This window comes from Choristoneura fumiferana, chromosome Z (genome assembly GCF_025370935.1).
Source record: "Choristoneura fumiferana chromosome Z, NRCan_CFum_1, whole genome shotgun sequence".
Lineage (NCBI taxonomy): Eukaryota > Metazoa > Arthropoda > Insecta > Lepidoptera > Tortricidae > Choristoneura > Choristoneura fumiferana.
In genome coordinates, this window is record NC_133472.1 from 30,115,019 (window position 1) to 30,140,354 (window position 25,336).

The 25,336-nt window shown below is 36.9% G+C and overlaps 2 protein-coding genes and 1 long non-coding RNA gene across 7 annotated transcripts in view; 1 reads left to right on the plus strand and 2 right to left on the minus strand.

Annotated features, from left to right (window-relative positions):
• Nucleotides 1-2,226, minus strand: part of LOC141426508 (peptide transporter family 1-like) — a 2,360-nt gene extending 134 nt beyond the window's left edge. Inside the window, exons 1-4 of the mRNA XM_074085499.1 lie at nt 2,144-2,226; nt 1,891-2,032; nt 658-744; nt 346-430 (exon numbers count right to left, since the gene is read on the minus strand). Of these exons, the coding sequence (XP_073941600.1) occupies nt 346-430; nt 658-744; nt 1,891-2,032; nt 2,144-2,225 (396 nt within the window). The 5' untranslated portion in view covers nt 2,226. The remainder of the gene's footprint in view (nt 1-345; nt 431-657; nt 745-1,890; nt 2,033-2,143) is intronic.
• Nucleotides 2,227-2,235: 9 nt separating this feature from the next.
• LOC141433926 (uncharacterized) lies at nt 2,236-6,247 on the plus strand. The gene is made up of 2 exons (XR_012451983.1): nt 2,236-2,541; nt 4,800-6,247. It is a non-coding gene; the product is annotated as an uncharacterized lncRNA (long non-coding RNA).
• Nucleotides 6,248-7,277: 1,030 nt separating this feature from the next.
• Nucleotides 7,278-23,802, minus strand: LOC141433906 (ribosome quality control complex subunit TCF25-like). Of its 5 annotated transcripts, none has more exons than XM_074096041.1 (14): nt 23,442-23,802; nt 22,285-22,482; nt 22,059-22,210; nt 19,144-19,302; nt 18,433-18,629; nt 18,098-18,183; nt 17,275-17,450; nt 13,798-13,908; nt 13,249-13,564; nt 11,772-11,913; nt 11,154-11,295; nt 10,291-10,404; nt 9,825-10,006; nt 7,278-7,600 (listed from the first exon to the last, which is right to left on the minus strand). In XM_074096041.1, the coding sequence occupies exons 3-14, from the start codon at nt 22,179-22,181 to the stop codon at nt 7,291-7,293; spliced, it is 2,058 nt and encodes a 685-aa protein (XP_073952142.1). In that variant the 5' UTR covers nt 22,182-22,210; nt 22,285-22,482; nt 23,442-23,802; the 3' UTR covers nt 7,278-7,290. The 5 variants fall into 5 exon arrangements, with proteins under 5 accessions (XP_073952142.1, XP_073952153.1, XP_073952133.1 ...); XM_074096052.1 differs by lacking the exon at nt 23,442-23,802 and adding an exon at nt 23,318-23,435; XM_074096032.1 differs by lacking the exon at nt 22,285-22,482.
• Between the last annotated feature and the right edge of the window lie 1,534 nt (nt 23,803-25,336).

The following is a 25,336-nucleotide window of genomic DNA, read 5'->3' on the forward strand; positions in this document are numbered from 1 at the left end:
ACGAATTCTCTGCCAGGTCATGGCTCGGTCGACTCGCTTTCCCGATCAGCGAGGCAGCGGTTATTAAACTCAATAACAAATGTGATATACATTAATGTTCGCTAACGGTCGCGCGTTGTCGTGCACGATTTGTAGGTAGATACCTAGTTCGGCACCTTCAAATTCTATTGTACTACCAAACGCTTCTTTACGTTACTTAAATAAAGCAGGGGTTTCTGATTTGTATCGTAAGCATTGTAGAGACAGAGTGCTGCAAGACAATTATATTTTACATACCTAGAATTTTTTAAATGAGTGATAAATTGTATTATTTTGATTAGACAAAAGATTGAATAATATTTTCACCTGATCTCCTCCAAAAGCAGCAACGCAGGGTTTTATACCGCCAGTTCCAGTAGCGATCAGAGCTAATCCAATCATTGATGTCGTACTTAAAAGAAAAATGTAATACTTTAATAATATATCTATTGTCTTTTGCTAGGTGTACAGCTGAGGTACAGTCGCCATCAGATATTTCGGAGCAGCCAAGGTGGTCAATAATATCGCCACATGCTCTCTATTATTAAGGTACTCGTAGGTATTACAGTACATGTTTCGATATTTTTGTACACCTTGGCCATTCCGAAATATCTGATGGCGACTGTACAATGTACTTACGTTGGCGGTAGCATTAGTGGAGGTATAGCAGAACAACAGGTCAATACAGTTCCGAAGAAATATATAATGGAGAAGTAAAGAATCACTCTGGAAAAATAAAGGTAAAGAATACCTAGGTACTTATTTAGGGTTTGGTCAATACTCAATATGTCGCTTTTACTTTATAGGTACTAATTTTACAAAAATACCTACTTACCTAACCATTACTTACATAAAGTAATGCCAAGCAGAGTAATGGCTTATAGGTAGGACATATGGTAATAACCCTCGGTGTGCGAATCCGAATCAGGGTATGACCGGTTTTAGTTTTTAATTGCTACTCTAAGATGAATAAATGTCTGAACAGGCAGGCAGGAGCAGGTGGTATTATATTTTAAATTCATACACCTACGTTTTACCTAGTTGGCTATAAATTTCTAATGCATCTTTTGGCTTGAACTTTCGATGCGAGCGTTTATTTTTTCATGATTGTTTAGACAAAGTTTATGTTATCCTGGTGTTCTTTGTAATAACATACTGAAACTTTCTCCGATCCCATCCGGACCTATTCAGTGTTTCCTAGTCTTTACTAGGAAACACTGTGAATCGGCCCGGATTGCGCTTTGCCGCAATCAAAATCATGCGAATAAGTTCAGCCAAAGACTTACAGATTCTGTCTGTTCTTGTGGAACAGGATAGAATCCGAGTTCATCATCACATACATACTTCTTCTGGTCGGCGATGCCGTCTTAATTTGCTAACCGAGCCAGGGCGGCAGGTATGTAACGAGTTGTGCAGGTACAATTTGTATTGCTTTCGAGCCTTCCGATTTCAATTCTTTTCTTTTCTTGCTAGGACAACAGAATCGGTATATCTGTGGCCGGCCTGACAAGCCTAACAGACTGACTAAACACGTTATTTTTTTCGGTAGGTATGTTACAACTCAGCCTACGTGCGACTGGTGGAGGGTGAGCGGTTTTCTATGTTCATTGCGTCTACTACCAGATAATCACTGTGTGGTGAACGTCTCGGCCACGTAATAAGCATAGAAAAATCTTGCCGCTTCATGCGAGGCTTTCAATAGAGGCCACGGCGGCTTCGTATGTTGCTGTCCCGCTGACGCTTATGTCATTTAATACGCGAGTGAAAGGGACGGCGCGATACGAACTTCGATTTTCCAGTTTCGTAGTAGCCCCTCAGGCCGTAACGTCATTACACAAAGCGGACACAACGCCACACAGGAACTTTACGTACTTGTATCTGCCTATAAAATTATCCGCCAATATTGCTCCGATCAAAGGCATAGTGTAGCACATCATAATAAATATATGGTACACTACAGTTGCAGCATTCTCGTGGAGACATAGCACATTCCTCAGGTATAGTGATAGAATAGCTAAAAGAAAGTTCAGGTACCTAATTATCAAAACATCTTCATGAATCATAATCTAAGTAAAGTAGACTTTACAATTTAAGTCGTTTGTTTATTTCAATTCAAATCACTTACTCCGTAAACCGCAAAATGAAAATCTTTCACAGAACTCTGTAGCAATAATACAAAATATTGATGTTGGATGACCGAGAAACATTGTCAACAATGTGTGACAATCTTCTGACATTTATTTGCTTCATTCATCTTTCTGTCTATTTATGGGTGATTTGTGATTTACATCGAAATAGTAGGTAAGTACTTACTTACTATTTCGATGGTGATTTATGGTACTCTAAAAACAAGTACCTTTGATATATACCTACTGTCGTGACTTGGACACACTCATAGATGAAAGTGTGTATACTGGTAACTTATGAAGAAGACCAAGCCAAGACATTTTTGACAGGTTTATTTTAGAGTATTTATAAATAAAGAATTTGGATTTCGCGCTGTCATCGTCCATCCACCATTAGGTACGTCTCATATTTCGTTTCCTAGAATTTTTTTACCGTACAACGGCAAAACCTACTAGACACTGGTAAAATTGTCCTCCAATGGACAGCGCCATAATTTTCTAAAAAACAAACAAACACACTTATGAATGAGGAAGGAATGAGGTTTAGTCAGATCAGATAAGAAACCTCTTTTATTGGAGACGCGGAGACGTGCAGAATCGTTTAATTAGAAGAGTATTAAGTATACATATAGTACCTATTTTTGTATTGCATGGTTGATTATATAGGGGTAACGGTAAAATACAGGGCCAGATTATATATCTATTACGGCATAATAGGCAACTAGGGGCCCCGCAAAAGCTAAGTGCCCGTGCGCGCAAAAAAGGGATTGAAAATGTTTCACACAGTGAAAACTTCATTGTTAAATTTGTATTTGTATGCGATCGCGTCGCGAGCTCTCGCGCGTTAGACATGCTGCCTCTGGCGGCATCCATACATTTTGACAATGCTAAACCCTATGTTAGTTATTAACTCGGAGTTACCTACTAAGTTAAACCTGGTTCGTGCAAACTCTCCTACAATCATTTTCTCGCATACCTAACGCCGACGAGTCTATCTAGCTGCTTGGTCTTATGTCTGACAAAACACGTGCTTTCGAGTTCTAGACCGAGCATAAGGTCGCCCAGGTATCATTATTATGAGCTGTATGTTTTAATTGCTGAAATGTCAAAACTTTAATTTAGGATCATGAGTTTTTTTTTAAATTTCCAATGGTATAGGAAGCTGCACCTACCTCGCCATAAATAGCTTTTCATCAAGTGACCCGCCTGATAGTTTGCCTCCTATCGCACTAATATAATAAACTTTGCTCGGACGAAATCGCAGGCAAAAGCTTGTCATTAGAAGTGTGGTCACCCCTCGTGGTCAGATGATTGTGGCACTAAACTAGCTAGCTACATATTAGTAATCTGTGATCGAGAGAGATAAATTTAATTACTCTTAAAAAAATAAAACGGCCAGTAAAAATGATCTTTTAGTATTACTAAAAAACAAAAACAAACCTCTTAATGCGTAAAAACAGCACTTATATTTTACAATAATGATCCAGCCTATTAACATCCCTCTGTTGGGCACAGGGTCAGAATGAGGGACTGTGTGTAGTTCCCACGTGGGATCGGGACGCCGATTTTCGAAAGCACATCCGCGAAAATACTACGCGAATCTGGTAAAAATATGTGAATTGTTTCAATTTTCGCATTTTAATAACAGAATATTATATAGGCTGTTAGTACATAGCGATCGCAGAATTTTCTCTAAGTTCACTTATCTTTCAGATATGAATAGGCAATAAACACAAATTAATACAATAGGTACGTTCAAGGACTTTAATTCATGACCCACCATGGAATCTTTTCAAAGGAAAAGTCATTACGATTTTCCTTGTTAATTATTACTATGTCACTATTTTTTACTATACATCATTTTTTTTCACTTACGAATAATATTTTTCAAGTAAGGTTTCGAAAATCGCCGCTCCCTGTGCTGATTGGGAACTTCACACACGCCATTAAACCATTTCGCAGGTTTGTGCAGGTTTCCTCTGGATGTTTTCCTTCATTGAAAAGCTACTGATAAATAAATTTCAAACGGCGATTTATTTATTAATACAATGCAAATGTTAAGTTACTATGTACCTACGGTCACGAGCGTTAATTTGAGACCCATTTCGTCAAGTCCTTAAATTGTCTTATACAAAATGACAGATATTAATTAACGATCGTGACCGTACAGGAACAGAATCATCTTATACTCCTTATTTACAATTTAGCTAAGTATGTGCAAATTAAACAATATATATTATTTATTATTAATATCATAAGTAGGTAGGTAGATAAAGCCTGACCATCAAAATAAAAACCTCGCGATATTTCGAAAAAAAAACTGGAATAATTTCTTCAACTGGCAACAGTAAATAAAGAGGTCATTAACGCCGTCTTGGTGTCAAAGCTAGATGTCGATTGAGCGTGGTCTATTTCTTGGATATTGTGAGTTATTTGTGCGCTTAAATGCCAAAAACGATTCTATAGTTAGTTCTATACATAGTTATATTTACCAAAAGTTACTCTGAGTATGACTGAAGGGTTAATTCTATTTCGTCTAAATGACATCACCAACCTTGTTGTCAACGTGACTTGTAAATACATCATATAGTATGTATAATGGAAATTGGCTAATTTGTGAATAAATTGGTAACAGTAAGTCTTATTTTATTTTAGGTATATCCCGATCTTCCGTAATTGAAATACGGAGAGCAGATGAGACATCGCCGAACAGAAATTATTTTTTATTAAAATTGAAAAATTATAAATGCAACTAGCAGTGATAGAAAACATCAAGACTTACAGCTGACAATGAGTCCCATATATCTGTTACTGAACCAGTAGTACAATCTGATCATGGGTTAGTAAAGTAGTCTGAAATCGTCAACACGCCTAAAAAGCATCTAGTTAAATTCGCAGCTAATCGAATACACAAGACAAGTACTATAAGGCGATCATTTATGTAAGTAATTAATTGATAATAAATGACTAATATTAAAATTTAAAATTAGTGGTTGTATTTATTTATTTTATTGTATGTATTCAAATTAGACTATAACGCATCTGCAATCCCCCTGGTGTTGCAGTTGTCATCTCTTACCATCAGGAGACCCACTTGCTCGTTTGCCATCCAGCCAAATAAAATAATAAAAAATTATTAGTTTAACTGCAAAGTTAAATAATTAATTTAAAATTTAAAACATGTATGTACGACTTTACTTGGTGTTGCTATAATTATTGCTAATATAGCGCCCCCGGGGCAGGTTTTTTTTTTTCCTGGTCAGGCTTTTATAATACCTGTTTCTTTAATTATTTCCTTCTAAAATAACATAGGCTAATCATTAAATAATTACCAAGGAAAGAGTAATCGTGAAGTCTTCTTTATTTTGAGGCCGTCCTCAGAGAAGTCAATTAAGTGTAATAAATTCCAAGCTCTATACAACTATTTATTTTTACAAGTAATATCGTTGCAAAATATACATACAATCAACAGTCTACTATCCGATGAATTTTAATCACTTGTTTATGCAATTTAACGATAATCAACGTCTCTGAGTACTGCGCAGCAGTAACCTCGCTAAGCTCAGCGCAATGCTTTTGTTATCTAATTATCTTACCACAAGGGGACCTTAAGGAAGCACGGACAATTGCGCTATTATTATATGAATTTATTTTACACCGATAATTTTCCCTTCTGCCGCCTTAAGGTCCTCTTTATGCTAAAAGCATAAGATGTCTTTAACTAGAATTCATTAAACATAAACAAATCGCTAAGGAACCTAAAAATATACAACAAGTCCCAAACAAAGGGTCACAATTTAACATGATTTTACATCTGTCGATCGGAGAAACATTCAGGAACGATCGGGATCTATCTCGACTGCAAAATCTCGAAGGGCCCAGTTCGATTTCTCATCCAATCTCACAATAGAGATAGATCCAAATGACACGGAGCACTGAGGCCCTGGCTGGAAATTCTTATAGAAAATTTCAGGCTTGCTATTCTGGCACAATACTGCACCCTTTTTCCCTTTCTCATTCAGCAGCTGAAGTGGACGGCATGAGCGGACCTTGACTGTATCTAAGCAGTCCTAAGCATAGTCGACTAAGATATTCCTTTAAATCCCAAGATTCAATATCATTGGTACGGCTATTAAAACATCAAAGACTATTTTAATTTACAAGTCAATGTGACAATCAGCTTTATTGTAAAGGCTCCATACCCCAAAAGAAAAAAAAACACAGAATCCTTAGGATCACTAGCGTGTCTGTCTGTTCGTCCGAATCAATCAAGTTAATGCTAAAAATAATATTTTTTTTAAATGGGGTGTAAATAGTTCGTAGGTTACTTAAAGTAAGTTACAAAATAGCCGAAAGTCAACCAATGTCACGCCCGTTTGTCCCCGATACTACTGAACCTAAAATTATTAAAAAAAGCTCAGAAAATGGTTCTAATTTTTCATGATTACAAGACCACTTATATAATAAGAAGTCTAAGGTATTTAAGTAGGAAATTTCAGTAATGTCTAGGAAAGTGCGGAACCGTCTACAAGTGTGTCATAAAAAATGTTAAAGCACTGCATGACTTGGTCGACTATACCTACGGTATGAAAATTTACGTCTACATAAAAAGAAGGGCTGATTAGAGGCTGAAAACAACACCAACTCCGACAGTTAATTTAGCTAAACAAGCGCGACGAAAAACAAAACAAATTTCCAAAATGGGTTTAAAAATCGGTTTGTACTTCATAGTATTGCTTTTAGGGTTTCGTGCATTAACAGGAAAAAACAACTACTTACAGGAACACTTTTTGTCTATCTGAGTATGTGTGCGTCTGTTTATCTTCGGACTATTTTGTCATAATTAGGTAGATAAATAATATCAAATATTAGGGTTTTGAAGTATTGGAGCCACGAAAAATTAAGTTTAGTTCACGCCATCAAAAAGTAGAAATTCGATTGTATTTTCGTAGAAAACTAAATGAAATATGTATCAGAGAGGAATCTTTCACGATTTCATAATGAATGGAATTCTTTGGCAGGTGACGTAATGTCATCATGACATTGGCAACGAAAGGGTTCCATGGTACATAATTCATTTTAATTCAAGTATACGGCTGCCCAGCTCAATTACAAATGACACACTTGATAAAACTGTCTTTGGATTTTAGCCCGCACTATCTGTGGTGTCGTCTCGCCGCGACGTGCCCTCCGGTTGCGTATTTTCAGTTCCGATCTCGTTGTCTTCTGTCGGGTTAGTTTGCGCAGTCTGGTACATATTGATCACGTCCCCCACCGTCCGCGCCAAAGCGCCTATCGACGCGATAAAGTCGTTGGGTTCCGCTGTACCATCGCCATCACCCGCGTATACATCAAAATCGTCAAGATCGTCTATATCGTGGTCCTGTACTTGCCGAGCGTATGCCAGCGCCATTTCCAAACCTGGGTTATTTGCTTCGAGCTCCATAACATCCAATCTGAAATTTTTTGTTTAAGTAGTGAATCAGTCAGATGATCGAGATAAGTTTAATGTACAAAAATTACAGTTTGGGATAGTATCGCTTATTAGCGGGGCCATCAATACATCATGTAACCCTTTTAGGAGGTTGGTGATTTGTTACACCAGAGGGGTGGCTCTTCAGTTTAGGTAGTAGGTTGCCGCTCGGCTTTTGGCTTGCAAGCTAGTCGCGTCGCGCGTAATTAATCAAGTAGTGATTTTTGCAATGGACAATTAAAAGATTCTGCAACGTTCTCGGGTTGTGCATTTATTTTAACCTCTTCACGCCAGAGTTATCCAGTCGTGACAGCCAATGAAATGCCTCACACGCCACGTTCATCTCTAGCCACCATCGGCCAAACAAGTTGTCTATCAATTTTTAAACAAGTTCGTATCAAATGAATATGTCACTAAAGTCGAACTTTCAAGCTGACAGACACGTCTATTGGCATTATTGTTTTGTGACATGCAAACGATTATCAACTTTAGGGTGGTAGACCACATATTTGGCTGATGTGATGGTACATGACCAACATTCAACTCGAAATTAATAAAAAAATCCCATAGATTTTTAAGATATTGGCTTGTGACACCAACTCATCTGACTAATTAAATTACTTACTTATCTGCCAGCAAAAATCTAAATTTACAGTAAATTGCAAATTAACCTGGTTTTGCTGTTTAAAATTAAATGTTTTCTTTTAAAGCGCTTTTGGAATTATTGGTGTCAAATACCCTATTGTCTAGCTAGGGCAGAGGCTCCCAAACAATCGAAAGTAATCAAGCCTGGTGTGCCGTGGAAAGTAAACAAGGGCGCCGCGTGAGGCTCCTTTTAACCCGGAAACTTAGGTAATATGTTCGAAATCGAGCTTTTGTATCCTATTTAAACTAGCCAGGCTTTAGCTGCAAAGGCGCCGTGACGAAATACTTAGCGGCTAAGTATTTCGCTAAAGGCTAGCCTGTAAGTGCCCCACAACTAAAAAAGTTTGGGAGCCCCTGGGCTAGGGACCAGTCGTTATGAAAACGCATAAAGTCAAGTCCTGACACTGATGTGTACATATACAAGCACTCTTCAACAACATGAGGTTGGCGCTGTAGCGACGGCGTAACTTTGAAACTTATGATGCGCAAGATGATGAGTGATATATGAGTTCAGTCCTCCTGTTTGCGCGGGGCAGGCGAGGTAAAGCTCATCAGAATATAACATGTATCGAAGTAACTCAGTTCCTCACTACGAACAAGGTTGCGTGACACCGTTTACCCCGAGATGTATTAATGGAATGATGTTATTCTCGATATAAATTGGGTAACGCAATTCCCTGTTTTAAGCAGCGTTTCCACCAATAATGTGCGATGATGTGTTTTTCATTAACCAATAGAAACGCTTAATTTACACATCTCATTATCTCTGGTGGAAACAGCTGAGCGGAGCGAGGCCTGACAAATGAAACGTTTTTATTGGTTAGTGAAAAACACATTCCTCGCACGTTATTGGTGGAAACGCTGCTGTAGTGGCCGTAATACCTAAATAATAAATATAAACACTGCTTACGAAAGGATAAGACATGTTATATGATGACAAGCCTTAAGTAAAAAAAGCAACTCAAATAAAATTTAGAAATACTGTCTCGACGTGTCACTTTGAACTTAGACGCGTTTTTTTTTCTCGTTTGCATTAAACAGTCCAACGAAACAAAGATCAAGCTACCAGAATGCTCTTAGAACGTGTATCACCACCATTTTTACACCAAAAAATAATTACAATAGTCGCCATGGATACAATTGGAGAACTATGTGTAAAAACCGTCACATGAAAGTGACTTGAAAATTTACACGTCATGTAATTTTAATCACGTCAAAATGATAAAATGTACCTATTCTGTAATTCGGTTTAGGATATCGGATTAATCAAATGTATTTAGCAGTAGCAGTTTTTGAAAAGCAATGGTTGAGCAGTATTTTACGATGATACCCTTGACACTTTTAATTATAGCTTTTATAGAGCGATGCCAATTAAAAAAAATGTTTGCTGTCCAAATTTTTATTTTAATCGCACCTGCAGACGACAGCAAAAATAAGACTGTTTAACGTAAAAGTAATTCCCCCCCCCCCCGCGTAACCAGTCGACTTCGAAAATGCGTGCACTGACTACTACGCCAGACCGCGTATCCTAACCTCGTCGTGTTACATTGTGCCTGGCTTACTCCAGATCGGGAGGTGCGTAGACGGCATAGTTCGGCAGTAGAGAGGAGAAGAGTTCGCGTAGAGTTGATTGAGCGGCGGTGCGCGAGTCTCCTTGAGGCCCGAACGTGTAGCCGTAGCGGTTGACGCCTTGGTTTGGCGGCGAGGGGTCTGATGCCACGAGGTTGGTGACCTCTGGCACCGCCTGAAAATGCAACGGCACTATGACAAAACTTTCTGACAGTAAAGAATGCAATAAACAAAGATGAGTGGCGGTACAGAACAGTTCCTCCGTTATTACTATTTAATGTGGGACAGTCAAATTATATCTTTAAAATACTCGGCCGCTAGCCCCATGTATGAGAACAAAGTAGATTTGAGATAATACTAAGATAAAGGCGACAATAGGAACAAGCGTATGCAGCTGTCTCAATTTAGGGAGGCTCGTCATTATCATGATTAAATTAAAATCAATGTAGATTTGTTTACCCCGTCAACCAGTAGGCTGGACATCGGTTTGATGACGCAGAGATGGCGGATGACCTCGTCAGGCCAACTCCGAAACAGGTTCAGACCCTCGTTCACTAGGACCTTAGCTCGTTCCTGTTAGATAGTAAAATAACTTAATTTAATTTAATTTAATCACAAAGCTGTTGTGCAATTTTGGCTCTACTTTGATTTGACCATTCCATAACACCTAGGTAAAGTAATTCTCTGACAAAAAAGTAGGAACAAAAGTTTTACCAAACTAACTGATTGCTCCTCTCATCCACTCAAAGGTTGACTGGTAGACATCCCTTAAAGGGATAAGTCCCTCTTTGTACAAGTATCTAAAAGTTTGTCAATTGTATTTTGTTTCTTTTCTTTTGTATCATACATACGTGTATATATACTTATATTTTTCATACGAAACTGTTACAAATTTCTAGCGATTTAAGTCGTAAATTTGACTGTTACGAAGACATGTATCTATCTATTTAAGTATATTTATTGGTTGCCTAGTACGCATAACACAAGCTCTGCTTACTTTGGGACTAGGTGTGAAATTGTCCCGTGACATTTATTTATTTATACAATTATCCGGGATAAAAAAACGCAGTGTCAAACCATCTTTGCACCAAAATTCATCACGATCGGTTGACGTCTTTAAGCGTGAAAGCTAAACAAATAAACATTCTCTCATCCACATTTAATGCCGCATCCACACGTTTGGCAATTATGATAGAATAAGATGGATATGGCCTTTACTTACTCTTACATATGACTGCAACCTGTGCGTTTGTCGGTGTTTGCCAAACGTGTGGACCCAGCATATAATATTAGTTAGGGTTAAAATTAAAACGCTAACCCACCTGGAGCGCGGGATCGGCGTCGTAGCGGTCGGCTAGCGCCTCCGCGTTTTGCTTCAGCCACTCGAAGACCGCCGGCTCGCGCCATTTGGACCACGTGAACTTGGCGTACAGAAATATCAGGTCGTTCAGGTTGCGAGTCATCCTGTAGCATAGATTTTGGTATAAGTACAGTCAGATATTGCTTTATTCTATCTTTTTTATAAATAAAAACATTTTTATGAGGAGTCGTTTGCGCGGACGTTCGACCCAATTCCGCGGGAAATCTCCAATATTTCCGGACAGAAAGTACCTTATTTTTATTTTTAGACAATGTTCTCTTAAATAACATATCGTTGCCAAATTTGATCTGAACTGGTTCTGCGGTTTTACCTCGAAGAGGAAACCAACAGACAATAGAACTTCAAGATTGCAATATTTATTAGTATTAATATAGATTATTTTGCATTGTCATCAGTACTAAAATCGCAATCTATTGGACCACTGTAAGCTTGTGAAAAAGTTACTTGTTTACAAGTGAAGCTAGTAATTATTAAGATTCCAAAATTCATCAAAATGTAGAAATAATGTGAACACTTTTAGAGTAGTTTTTTTTAGGTTATAAATAGCGAGATTGCTAACCTTTCAGTTGCACTGTTAAACAAGGTGTGCGCTTGCAGTTTTGCGCTGGGAGTCACGTTGGCGCATTCGTAGAGCTTCATCAGAATCGTCGGAAAACGCAGCATTGCATTCTGCAGCAGATCATCTGCCTTGCTCGTATCACCTAGCGCACAAAGAAATAACAAAAATGCAGTAAAAGCAAAAACAAGCCTTTTCATACAAACGCCAACAACGTTTCCCTCCACCCACCCCTCAACCCTATTTTCAGGTACGGTTGTATAACCTATACTGCCATCCAAGAAAAGGGGTGATTTTGTCAAAATTAGACATCAATGATATTGTAATAAGAACCACGGCTCGCGTCTCTACCTATACGAGTATAAACCACTTAAAATTACATAAAGATTCAAACTTGCTCTATGTACAATATGATACAAAATAATTAGATTTTTATTAAATTGATTGTTTTATTTCACACTTTTTTTCATATTTCTGTGAAATGGTATATTAAGGGGCTGTTTCACCATCCATTGATTAGTGTTAACTGACGGTTAAGTGTAATGCCATCTCTATTTGTTTTGTTCGAATAGACGGAGACGGCATCACATTTAACCGTCGGTTAACGCTAATCAATGGATGGTGAAACAGCCCCTAAAACTATTAATTTATAACCCATATATATTTAGAATGGGCTAATTAATAGCTTTCATTTAATACCCATATTGTTACAATACAAAATATATATTTTTTACTCCCCGTCATATTTTTTTTCGCGGACGCCATAATGAAATGTTATATTTACAGCCTATACAGGTCGATTCACAAAAGCTGGCACGAATGGATGGAATGAGTGAATGAAAGTATCTGTGTGTTATTTTATTACCTATTTGAATAACCTTCACACAAAAATGTGAAAATGTCATGCATCTGTCATTTTCCTATAAAAATGTTTAAGTGACATTAATTTCGGTCAATCCATTCGTGCCAGCTCTTAAGAATCGACCTGTACCCTATGTCACTGACAGTTATGATGACGAATCTAATGATACCTCTTATATTAAATTAAAATCCGTCCAGCCGTATAGGCTAGAGCGAGGATCAAAGAAATGGACATACAATACATACGCTCGAAACACATTACCCTCCTTCTGGCAGTCGGTTATAACATTAACGAATTTTGACCTACTTTCGATATGTTTACGTTTGTTCACTTTGTTTTATTATCTATTTATAATTTCAAAACCTACATACAAAACAAACCTACCTTTTGAGTTCTATTAACGATGTGGTCGTTTTAAGTACCAGTCGTTTAGCTACCAAGTTATTCGGATCTGGGCCTTATGATGATTTGGTCTATTTGACAATGTAGTCGTTATGATATCAACTCCTATTCAGGATTTCATTAAAGTAGTGTATGTTCGGCGCTTTGATTATTTATGTTCGGCGTTCTAATCTCACTATATATCTCGAATTACATAGCAGCTACAATATTACCTACCTCCGTGTTTGACAGCGACATGGTAATGTGCCATGGCATACGAGAACTGTATATTGAAGAGGAAGCCAGCATTTCTCTCTTTGGACCAATGGTCGACAGCATCGATGAGCCACTGGTGCTCCCTCGCGCGCAACGCCAGTGTGTCAATGATGAACAGGATCGCCAAGGGGTCTGTAGGGTCCAAGTTTAACAACATCTTGGCCAGCTCTAGGGCGGTGCGATGGCAAGCCCGGTTGGTCAGCAGATGCAAATACTTCAGGATAAGTATGTGAAATGTTCTGTTCTCCATATATGAATATTCCAGTCGAGTTGAAGGCTGAAAATACAAGTAATTTAATAATTTTAGCTGGGCGACTGAGCTCAGCTCGGGGTAAAACTCGAAAACACGCATTTTCCCAGAAATAAAACGAAGCCAGATCTATTTTTTGCTCCAGAAATTAACCACATAGCAAATTTTATCACAAATGCTAGTGATGTTTCCTAGATCCCTGAAATAAATACATACAAGAATTACTCATTTAAAGGTATAAGTATATACATATTACTTACATCTGTTAGTTGGAAAGAAGGATGAGCCACAAACTGCATGTAAGCTATAGATTGCTCGATTAGTGTGTTGGCTACGGTGTATTCTTCTATGCGGAACATCATGTCGGCACTCTGGAAAAAAAATGACCACACTTATTCTGTACCTACATATATGTACGTACAGTCGAGTGCAAAAATAATGGGCTTACCCTAACTCTTGAAAAATATGTACCACAGACTCTTAATCCGACGTAATAATTTGTTGAGTGGTTCGAATAGATACATATTTTTGCACTTGACTGTACGTATATATATGTATATACAGACGAATGTATATGTACCTACGTAAATACGTATATTATAAAAGCTAAAGCAATGGAAGTTAGGCATATTTTTTGAGATAAATACCTACGCTCCAATGGAGCGTTAGGGTTGGCCACTTATTTTTTGTAAAATTGAAAAAAAAAATGTTAAGTTCGCGCTGTATCTCAGCTTATTAAACCTTTTATTACAAGCTTTTATTTAACTTGCAACTGTATGTATTGTATGTTATTTCATTATATGTTTTTTATTAAATGTTTCACCAGAAATGAGCTCAAATTCAAATTTTAATCTTGAATTTCTCGAAGTCCCGGGACGTCCCGGGACTTTGATCGAAGGCTGTCTCGTGTCCCGGGACTTTGAAATTCGCGAGTTTTCCCAAAACCTAGTAATGAATAATGTTTTGCCATCGTATTTTGTCTGAAAAGTTCGTATTTAACTAGCTATCTCAAACTACGAACTTTCCGACAAAATACGATGACAAAACATTATTCAATACATCTGTACTTATACTGTGACGAAATGTGGGAATCCCTTTTCAATAATTGATAATACAATAATGTATTGACATTTTGTATAGGTACTATGGTTTTTAAAACCTAAACAAGGTGGCAAAATTTTCATCCGCCCGGGCGGCTGATTGATACCCACGATACGCCACTTTTAGATACGTACAAATGTATGTATGTATAATGAAGGGTCCACGGAAAGAACATGCCGTCATCTTTTTTTTTTATTGAGATTTTAATCTCAAAATGTAGAGCTCGCAAGGAACTATGACTTACCATTGAATTAAATAACAATATTTAAAAAAATATTCTACTCGCGTTTTAGATACAATGTGCTGCTAACGATATCGCTATCGGTAATCCAATGATTTATTTACTTAATTATTGTTAAATTGACTTTATAGATTAATTAAAATATGTTTACATGAACAATTATTGAATAATGAATACTTACATTACGGATAATAAAAGAATTTTACAGTTATTATTAAATATTAATATTTTAACATTATTTAATTAGACTGTGTGAGCTAAATTTCCCGGGACCATTCTAAGGTTGTAATCAGTGAAAAAAAAGTCTCAAAATGGCGGTAATTTGTTTTGATTTTGCACGGAGTTCTTGAAAGTTGAAAAAAATATTGTAGATTGTTGCACCAAGCAGAAAGTTATTTATTACTGCACCGAGTGCCGATTTGGAGCCCGAGCGTCAGCGAGGACTTTAAAAAGCACGAGGGCAATATAAATTACTTAATGCGAGGTGCATTATCTGCTTTTTTTTTCAACTATTACAGGAATAGTAGACAAAAAAAGAACTCATGCTACACAATCAATAGGAAAGAAATGTCACTAGCTCTCGATGATTCCATTTTTGTAAGTTTACATTCGCACTCTCAAAAAATGTCCACGGAAAATTCGCAAGGTTCCAGCCAATTTGTTTTTTTTTTCATTTCTTACTTTTTTTTGGCAGTTAGTATATATAGCAGATATTTTTACCTGCGATCTGTCAAATTTCGGATCGGCGCCAGGTTGGCGAACCATACACACAGTTTTTTTTAATTACGGCTACTTACTTTTTATGGTAGGAATGGTAGCAACAATTTTTTGTACGCAATCTGTAAAATTTAATAAGACCGTCAGATTGACCAACCTAACACTAGATTTTTTTACACTATGCAGGCTAATTTTATAGCACAAGTACTTGTGTTACCTCTTTGGTCGTGCGATTAAAAAAAATCTAAAACAATGCAATAAAGGATTTTTATACATTTTTTCTGCTCTAGAGCAGAAAATTCCCGCTTTGTGCGGGGTATTTAGTGCTGATGAAATTAAAGCATAGTATGAAGAAAAAGAGTTAATCACTATTTAAACGACAAAGTTTCTGTGAGAATGTGTGACTTTAGTGAATTGAATGATGCAGAAATGTTGATGCTGCCAGAAATAAAACAGGCGGCAATGGAAGTGAGCAGTAATTTGCTACCTTTAAAATCGTAAAATTCAGTTATTGTCCGTTATGCAAGTATTTATCTATACTTATATTATAAAGAGGAAAGATTTGGTTTTTGGGATGTTTGTTACGAATTAACTTAAAAAATACTAGACCGATTTTAATAATTCTTTCACTATTAGAATGCAAAATTGTTCCAAAGTGCCATAGGCTATATTTATTACAAGAAAAAAATAGGGTTCCGTACTAAAACTTCAATAATGTAACTCAGTGTAAAAAAGTTGCCATGAAACATCTTTCATCGCATGCGCTGTGGAATATTGATGATAGCACAAAAAAATGTTCTACGATATTAAAGAATATATCAATATCTACAATAAACTTCGCGATACCATATGTCCAACTATTGTAGTTATGTCACTATAACTACTTTTTTAAAAGTTGACAGAAATGCCGACTAAAATCAGACCATGTTATCCATACCTTTGTATCAATCCAAATATTACTTTTTGAATTATTCAAATCGGACATTCCATTCAAAAGATATTACGAAATTAAAAATATCAATCTAACCAAAAAATGCATTTACTCTACGTTGACGCGCCCCAGCTTCGCGCGGGTCGGGTTCGGGTGTAATTTTTGGGAAATGGAGCTGGTATCTCATGAACTGTGATAGTTAGACAGTTGAAGTTTTCACAGATGATACATTTCTGTTGTCACACAAACACTAAAAACAGAATGAAATAAATATTTAAGGGGGGCTCCCATACAACAAACGTGTTTTTTTCCCGATTTTTGCTAATGTCTAATGTTGTATAGGCATGGAACCTTTCGTGCGGGAGTCCGACTCGCACTTGGCCGTTTTTTTTATTTTGCCCGTGCGAAGCCGGGGCGGGTCGCTATTTATTTAATAATTATTTATTTTTTAGCTCATAGAAAAAGTAATGTATGCAACTATTCATAATCAGCCATTGAGACACTCATGCGTATCTCTTAACTCGCATTGTGCGAGTGCGCGTGTCTCAATGGCCGTACAAATGCATAAAATACTATTTTTTTACTTTTAAATAAATGGCAACCATAGTAATTGTTCGTGATGACTAACTTTCAAACCGCTATAACTCAAAAAGTTGCTTAGGTGACTAGACACGTTCTTTCCGTGGACCCTTCATATGGATTTTCATAATATAGGAATTTTATAGTTTTACATATAGTAAAAGTAACCTCGAGCATGCTCTCGACGTGCATGTGCCGCTGCGCCTCTTCCGGCGCGACGTCGGGCGCCCGGCCGGCGGCGGCCCGCGCCAGCAGCCGCTGCTGCCGCCGCCGGTACTGCGCGTCGTGGTCGAACGTAAAGTACACGCAGCCGCCCGCGCGCCGCGCCACCGACATCGATAGACCTTACGGCAGACGGCACAACATAAATAAATAAAGATCATGGGACACTTGACACCAATTGACCTAGTCCAAAACTAAGCAAAGCTTGTAATATGGATACTAGGCAACGGATAAACATATATAGATAAATACATACTTAAATACATATTAAACATCTAAGACCCGAGAACGAACGTTCGTATTATATTATTCATACAAATATCTGCCCCGGCCGTGAATCGAACCCAGGACCTCAAGCTTCGTAGTCAGGTTCTCTAACCACTTGGCCATCCGGTCGTCACATCTACCATGAACATGTGGTAGCACATGACATCTAGGTATCATGAATCAGCGAAATGTATCTAAGCGCATAACTTCTGAACGACAGGACCAAATTGGATAATTCTTTATTTTCATGTTTGTTATTGTCAGTGTACTGTACCTCTTTTTTAATTTTAGAAAATATATGGTTTTTCCTACTCAGAATCAAGAGCACAATTGATTACAATAGTTTAAAAAAATACCCCAAACAAAAACTTCAGTATGCAAAAATTTAATAAATTTTGAAAGAAAAGGTACCACTTTTTTTGAAAACGTCTAACTAATCATTTTATTAAATCACAAGTCACAATATTATTATTATTTCTAAAAAGTGTTATTGCAAACTTACCAACTTTAGGAAAGGCTGCCAAATTTTCTATTTGTGGGACAATTAATGATTTCTTTTGAATTCGCAACTGAGCTTGACGGTTCCCTCTGAAAAATAATACATACATGTCAAACTAAACATTAAACCAGATATAATAGTCTAAAAGAAAACATTGAATAAAAATCATAAACTCAAAAGCCGAGTTTAGGCTTGCAAGAAAAATCGTGCAAGTTGCATTACATTGCGAGGCCGTAAAGCCAACGAGTTTGTAGTGGTCAATCGAGCGCCGCAATGTAATGCAACTTGCACGATTTTTCTTGCAAGTCCAAACTCGGCTTAAAGCTACAATTACCCACCTTTTACTTCTATCTTCGGCGGAATCCGTACCAAACTTCTTTTTGAGTTCATTAGCTACATTCAGATGTTTCTGTTGCACAACAAGAATTTCTGGAATTAGTGTATGTTTCTGATTTTCTTCTGAGGTACTCGCTACTGCGGGAACTGGAGAACCCATTAAAGCATTTATTTCTTTTATAGACTTGTCTATTTCATCCTGTAAAATTAATTACGCGTCAGTTTCAGTTCTGTTTGTTTGTTTGGTTTTATAATGAATAATACATGAGCTGTTTTGAAATGGATCCAAAATATTACTGCAAGTTGTTGGATTAGCTTGACTGAAGATTCATGTAAATTTCAGGATATTATAATAGTAGTTTACTCAAGTTTCCTCACATTTGTTGATGTTTAAAGTGCATTCACTGCCACCGACGCATGCGATGCGTTTTTGGAACTTCCCCCCCAGTGCCGTTGTCATAATTATTCATACATTTTGAACGCACATGTGCGTCGGTGGAACCTGTGGTCAGTCAAGTCATGTCAGGTGGCAATGAATGCGTTAATGAAAAACCTTTCCAGAGATGTTCAGTCAACTTTGCATGTACTGTAACATATCAGATTAATTTTTGATACATTTGCCTTGCATAGATTACCTATGTATGTAATTATTGGTTTTTCTCTTTCCAGTACACATATTAAAGAAGAGTTAGGTACTTAACGATAGCACACACCTCTTCATCATCATTTGTAATTGGTTTTGCTTTCTTCTGTTTCTTTTTTTTCTTCTTATTTTTTTTCTTGGTTGTTTCTGGTTGTGGTTCTGGTTCTTCTTCCTCAACGGAATCGGCTTCAGAAGTATTGTGTTCCTCAGAACCTGAACTCAACTCCAGCTAACAGAAAAAAATATAATTTCATTATAGAAAGAAAGCACTTTTAGTAAAATAGTATAATGTAGAGGAAAATTCGCACCAAGTCCATTTTATTTTCTAAATCATGGTAACTAATAAACTAATAATGGTTGGTGCAGTCGTCATTATACTTGGTTTGGATAGGTATTGAACTAAATGTAAAAAAAAAAAAACATTTTTTTTTAAATTCCCCCATTAAACTATCTAAACATTTACATTTCTGTATTGAATGAAATACACTAGTCTAGTTTGTATTACAATTACAGATAAGTAGAATGTTTTAAATCCTGAAATTAACCAAATCTGGCAGCTGAAGTTTATTTACATTTAGTTAAATACGTATCCAAACGAAGTATACGTAGGATATATTTTTTCAAACAGTATAATATATCTACTCTAGTACAAAGAACTAGATTTAATTGTGTTCAAATTTGGATAATATTAATGAAAGATATAAAACTCGCAAGACACTTTTAGGCTGCATTTTCTATTGCTGAAGCATCTAACATAATAGTACATTTGTCTTAAGGGCGGTAAATAAGGAATTACGAACGAGAGTCTATTAGAAGCCCGAAGTCGAAGACTGAGGGCTTTAATGAGTCGATGTTCGTAATTCTAGTACCGCCCGTGCGACATACAATGTTTTTCATCACATTTGCGAGTAATTTTTTTATTTCTAAAAGAAAAAATATAATTGTTCCAAATATTGGCGATAGCGATACCTTGGGCTGCGCTCTTGGCAGCGCTGCCTTCCCCCTCCCTCAGCATGTGCCTGAGCCGCGTGTGCATGTGGTCCTGACGGGCACGGACTCATTTACCGACCTAGGGCTTCATGACAAGAAAATTTGTACGCGCAATGACTCATGTACCAACCACGGGTTTCATGACAAGCACATTAAGGTCGAGGGTTTTATTTGGGGGGTTGCAACCAAGGTAGCCTGCATGTTATGACACTGTTTACGAGCAAGTGTGATGAAAACAAAATTACAAACACACACATGTCTTATCTAACCATAATATTTTGGACACTGAATCACCCTGATGACATCATGTTTACAAATCACCCAATGAAACAAAAACGTTTACTGCCATAGCTGAATACAAATTAAACTTATATGGCACATAATCCTATGCCTAGTACCTTTTTGTTTCAGCAAAGTTCACAGAGCCAATTTGCTATTTTAACACAATACTCATCATCATCAAAATCAAATTTATAATTTTGTCCTTCAGCAACAATATAGGGCACACTTACATTTGAGGCATGAATTCTAGTACCACTATAAGTAACATAACAACCGCATATTAGCAGAACTTTTAGCATGCACAATATATTATGCACAGCATTTCTGTACTATAATCAAAAGAAAACTGATGCCCTCAGAAAACAAGGCTAAGGGGCTGTTTCACCATCCATTGATTAATTTTATTTGATGGATAAATGTGATGCCGTCTCCATCTATTCAAACAAAACAAACAGAGACGGCGTCACATTTATCCCTCAAATTAATTGAATATATGGATCGTGAAACAGGGGGTAAAACAATTCGCGTCAGACTTCAATAAACTCAATAAAAATAAGGTCAATTTTCAAATCAATCGGGCAGGTGCTCACTTAAAGCATGTAGCATGAAAACCTAATTTCTATGTAGTCATACAAACTAGGCCCGTGTATTGCTATGAAAATCGCAATTATTTTGTTACTGTCACCAGTGCTTGATCCCTCTCCCCCCTAAATGTGTGACGTAATGTAAAGGATGACCCCCTGACATGGGATATTGGTTATTGTACACCAATAACTGAGTTGCTCAACTTCAAACTCAAATAAGTCCAATCAAAGGAAAAGGCAAATAAGGTAGATACTCTCCTAAGAGTCCACTCAGTTTTATCCCAGTTTGAAGTTAAGCAACTCAACTCAGTCAGAGGCCGGAGTTCTCATGGCACTTTTCAGCTGTCATAGGGACTTCTCATTTATCGACTTTCAATATTCTTATCTCTTGAATCTTTATTAAGGAAAATTAAATTACACCAACAATGTCAACTAAAATTAAAATAAACAAAATATATTCGTATTATATAGATACATTAAAGAACACAACATATTAAAGAAGATTAAGGGGCTGTTTCACCATCCATTAATTAGTGTTAACCGATGGTTAAATGTAATGCATGTAATGCTGTCTCCGTCTATTTGAACAAAACAAATAGAGACGGTATCACACCTAACCGCCAGTTAACACTAATCAATAGATGGTGAAACAGCCCCTAAAAGTAGAGATAAACAACAGGCGGTGTTATCGCTAAAGAGCAATCTCTTCAAGGTAACCTTTGGATACCAACTTTTTGAAAATATTAAACAGAAATTATAATATATCTTGAACATGAAATTAATAAAAATGATTAAATGTGAAATTGTTTTCTTTTCATTCTTTTAGTTTGGTTGCATATCTCTATTTCACATTTTCAACTACTCAAAAGTTATCTGAAAGATATTGCTCTTTAACAATAAAAACGCCTTTTGTTTATCTCTACTTTTAATCTTCTTCAATATGTTGTGTTCTATAATGTATCAATATAATATGAATATTGGAAGTCAATAAATGAGAGTCCCTTTGACAGCTCAAAAGTCCCATGAGAATTCTGGCATCTGCTTATGATTTGACCCCAGCACCCCCGTATGAGTACATTAAATAAAAACTTTGGTTTAGATTTTGATGTATGGCTTGCTTGTGACTTACCCCAGCATATGTGAATGCAGAAACTTTGTTTTTATTGTATGGTTCATAATCATCTTCAGAATCATCTGGTGCTGGAAGTGTGTTATTTCCTCCATAAGCTTTGCGGAGATTGCGGGTGGACATATTGTTTTATTTCTCCTATTAAATGTTTCCTGCAAAAACGAAGAATAACAAACAATATTAGAGCTTAAGTATAGAGCCTAGGTATAGACAAAGGAACACTAACCAGAATAAAATTATGACTTAACTTGCTAGGGGCAAGTAGAATTGGAGATGGGTAAAAAAATTAATATTTCAGTTATGTAGGTATGACATCTGTGGAGTGTTGTAATGAATTTGACCCTGGATTCCTCCAATCAGGCTAGCATAGTTGCACTTTATAAATGTTTATAGAAGGTCCATGAAGGGATCAGAAGTAGCGCATCTGAAACCAGTTTTAGTTAAATGGGGTTTACTTTTGAGTTTTTTTCAGAACCAATTTTAGATGTCATAGAAAGAAGTGATTGTGATTTATAATTAAACTAATATTTTACATAGTGTGTTTGACCAATTAAATTTTAGAATAATCCCTTATTAGAAACAGTCGACCATAGTATAACAACAATTTGTTCAAATGTTGGCTTAAAGGAAAATCCACCTATGTAGCTGTACATCTTTTCAGTATTGCACCATACTAAGTAATTGTTTGAAGGGCTGTTTCACCACCCCTTGATTAATTTTATTTGAAAGATAAATGTGATGTCGTCTCCATCTATTTGAACAAAACAAACAGAGACAACATCACATTTACTCATCAAATAAATTTAATCAATGGATGGTGAAACAGGGGGTAATTGTTTTATTTTAGTTCATGCGCTATAAGTAAGTACTATAACAACTATCGTATTGTATTAAATATACCTATTTGAATCTATTCAAACAATGCAAAAATATGTCTCACAGCCTATTTATTACATGAACATATTTACACATTGGTTGGTACATATTTTTGAAGTGTTAATCAAGTAGATATTCTGACACTCCTTTACCACATGTGGTGCAGAAGTAGAACCACAATCATTTGTAGTAGCAATTATTGACAGCTGGCTTTAACATTTTTATTTTGAAGCACTTGCACAATTTAGTTATTTGCATTTAATTTTGTAGTTATCAATTGTCAGATAGCAAATGTTGATCTCTTTTTTTGACCTCGCACCAGGAAAACCACCATTACAGATAGTAATTAAATTACTAGGCGAAATTTAGTGGCAACTATTTACCTTTTACGGGATTTTGCAATTTTTCTATTGCAAATTGCTAGCGTGACGTGACAGCACAACTAACTACAGTACAAGTCAAATACTGTAACATTGTTTAGAAAATGCTTGGAAAATGCGTACTTACCGCAAATCTGAATCCAGAACTCAAGTAGCCACACAACTATGCAAGTAGCAAAAAGCGTTTTGTTCTCTCCCTTTTTCGGCTGATAGGATCGAAAAAATCAGAAATGAAAATAATTCACATTTTTAGTATAGTCATAATCACATCACAAGTAACATGTACATTGTGGGTGGATTAATTTGCCGTATGCCTTCTACTTCTATCCTCGCGTGCCGTGCCGTGAACTGCCGTGCTTGCTGTAATCTTGCTGTAATCACTGTTGAGTGTTGACTGTTACTGTTCTGCAAGGCTACTACGAAACTCGAAAATCGAAGTTCGTAACGTACCATCTCTCTCACTCTCATATTAAATATTATAAGCGTCAGTGGGTACGATACGAACTTCGATTTTCGTGTTTCGTGGTAGCCCAGCTGTTCGTTCCGCCCAGTGTTGCCAGGGTCAGATTTTATTTTGGTCCAAAATTCGTCCGCAAAATTTTCGAAAAGTTCCGATGTACGATTTTTTTTCCGTTGTGAGACGAAAATTGCATTCAATTAGTATCGTGTCACAACGGAACTTTTCCGTTCAGTCGTTTTGTATGATTGATTAACTGGGCATTTCCACTTTGAAAGACGATCAATTTTTTATGAACTCTGGTTCCTTCAGCTCGGAATCACTAAAACTTCGAAAAAAGTGTCCTTAATTTTTTGGTCAGTTTTACGACTCTTTTCATAGTTTTCACTTTTTTCCTCATCAAAACCAACAGTGCACGTGATTTTGAATACGGTCGCTATTTGATGTTTCGGAGCGGCCGGGGAGGTCGGGGATGTTGGCACATGCACTCTATTATTAAGGAATAAGAGTTCATATTTCGATGTTTTAGATATAGTTTTACACAGATTTTACTTTTAAATAGCCTATTATTTAGTACCTAATTATTTAAAACATGATTGTTCTTTTGTGAAATTATAGTTTGACTGTTAGATAAGAAGCCTCGTGGAAGACCCTAAAAATATAAATTAAAAATAATCCTAAATGGAACAAAAGTTCCGATGGAATCGAAGTTCCGCTAAAGTTCCGCTGAAACCTCAAAAGTTACGAAATTGGAACAAAAGTTCCGATCTGGCAACGCTGGTTCCGTCATCCGCTCATGCGTCCCTTGTGCGTCCCGCTTGTTTTTGCCGTGCATGTCGTCAACGTCAAACGTCACGTCATTCATTGCAATGTTGCCAACCTTTATGAGTACACTGCGACAAGATTGAGCGAGGCAAAAAACACTAACGTGGTGTAAATGAATGAGCCCGTCTTTATTGAAGGCTATTACTACTACTACTACCGTACTGTGCACAAAGCACAACTAAACTAAGCAATGTGTAAACGATTTCTTAACATTACACTTATCATCGTAAAAACATTCTAATAATCACTAAAAGTAAAGTGCAAACAAGGCTAGTTAGTTTGGTTTTTGCCACGTTCCACTTTGACGTACACAATCCGGTCGCACTGTACTTATAGCGCGTACACACCGGCCCAACGAGCGCCAATGAATGGGTTTCGTTGTGATCGATCCTTAGCGTATGCCGGCGATCGGAAGAGTGGCGGTCACAGAGTACTTTATGATATAGGGGAACGGTATGGTGGACGGTCGGCGAAGGCCAACGTACGAACGCTCAAGTTGAAGCGAAAGAGCGTAGCGTGTGGTAGCGTGCAGACGTCTGATTTATCCCTCTCGTATACCTAGTCTATATTTCACACCGTTTACGTCACTTAAGTATGGAGAGCTCATTATCTATATAATCTAATATAATAATCTATATATATATATCTATATATATATATAAATAAAAATGAATCGTAAAATGTGTTGCTAAGCGCAAAACTCGGGAACGGCTGGACCGATTTCATTAATTATTATTTGG

Excerpts from the sequence above, each read along its gene's own strand:
- LOC141433906 (XM_074096032.1), bottom strand. The coding sequence starts at position 22,181 with ATGTCCACCCGCAATCTCCGCAAAGCTTATGGAGGAAATAACACACTT. Across the intron at positions 18,184-18,432 it reads GCCGAAGATAGAAGTAAAAG|AGGGAACCGTCAAGCTCAGT; the intron begins GTGGGTAATTGT and ends ATTATTTTTCAG. Across the intron at positions 13,565-13,797 it reads CTTCTTTCCAACTAACAGAT|CCTTCAACTCGACTGGAATA; the intron begins GTAAGTAATATG and ends TTGTATTTTCAG.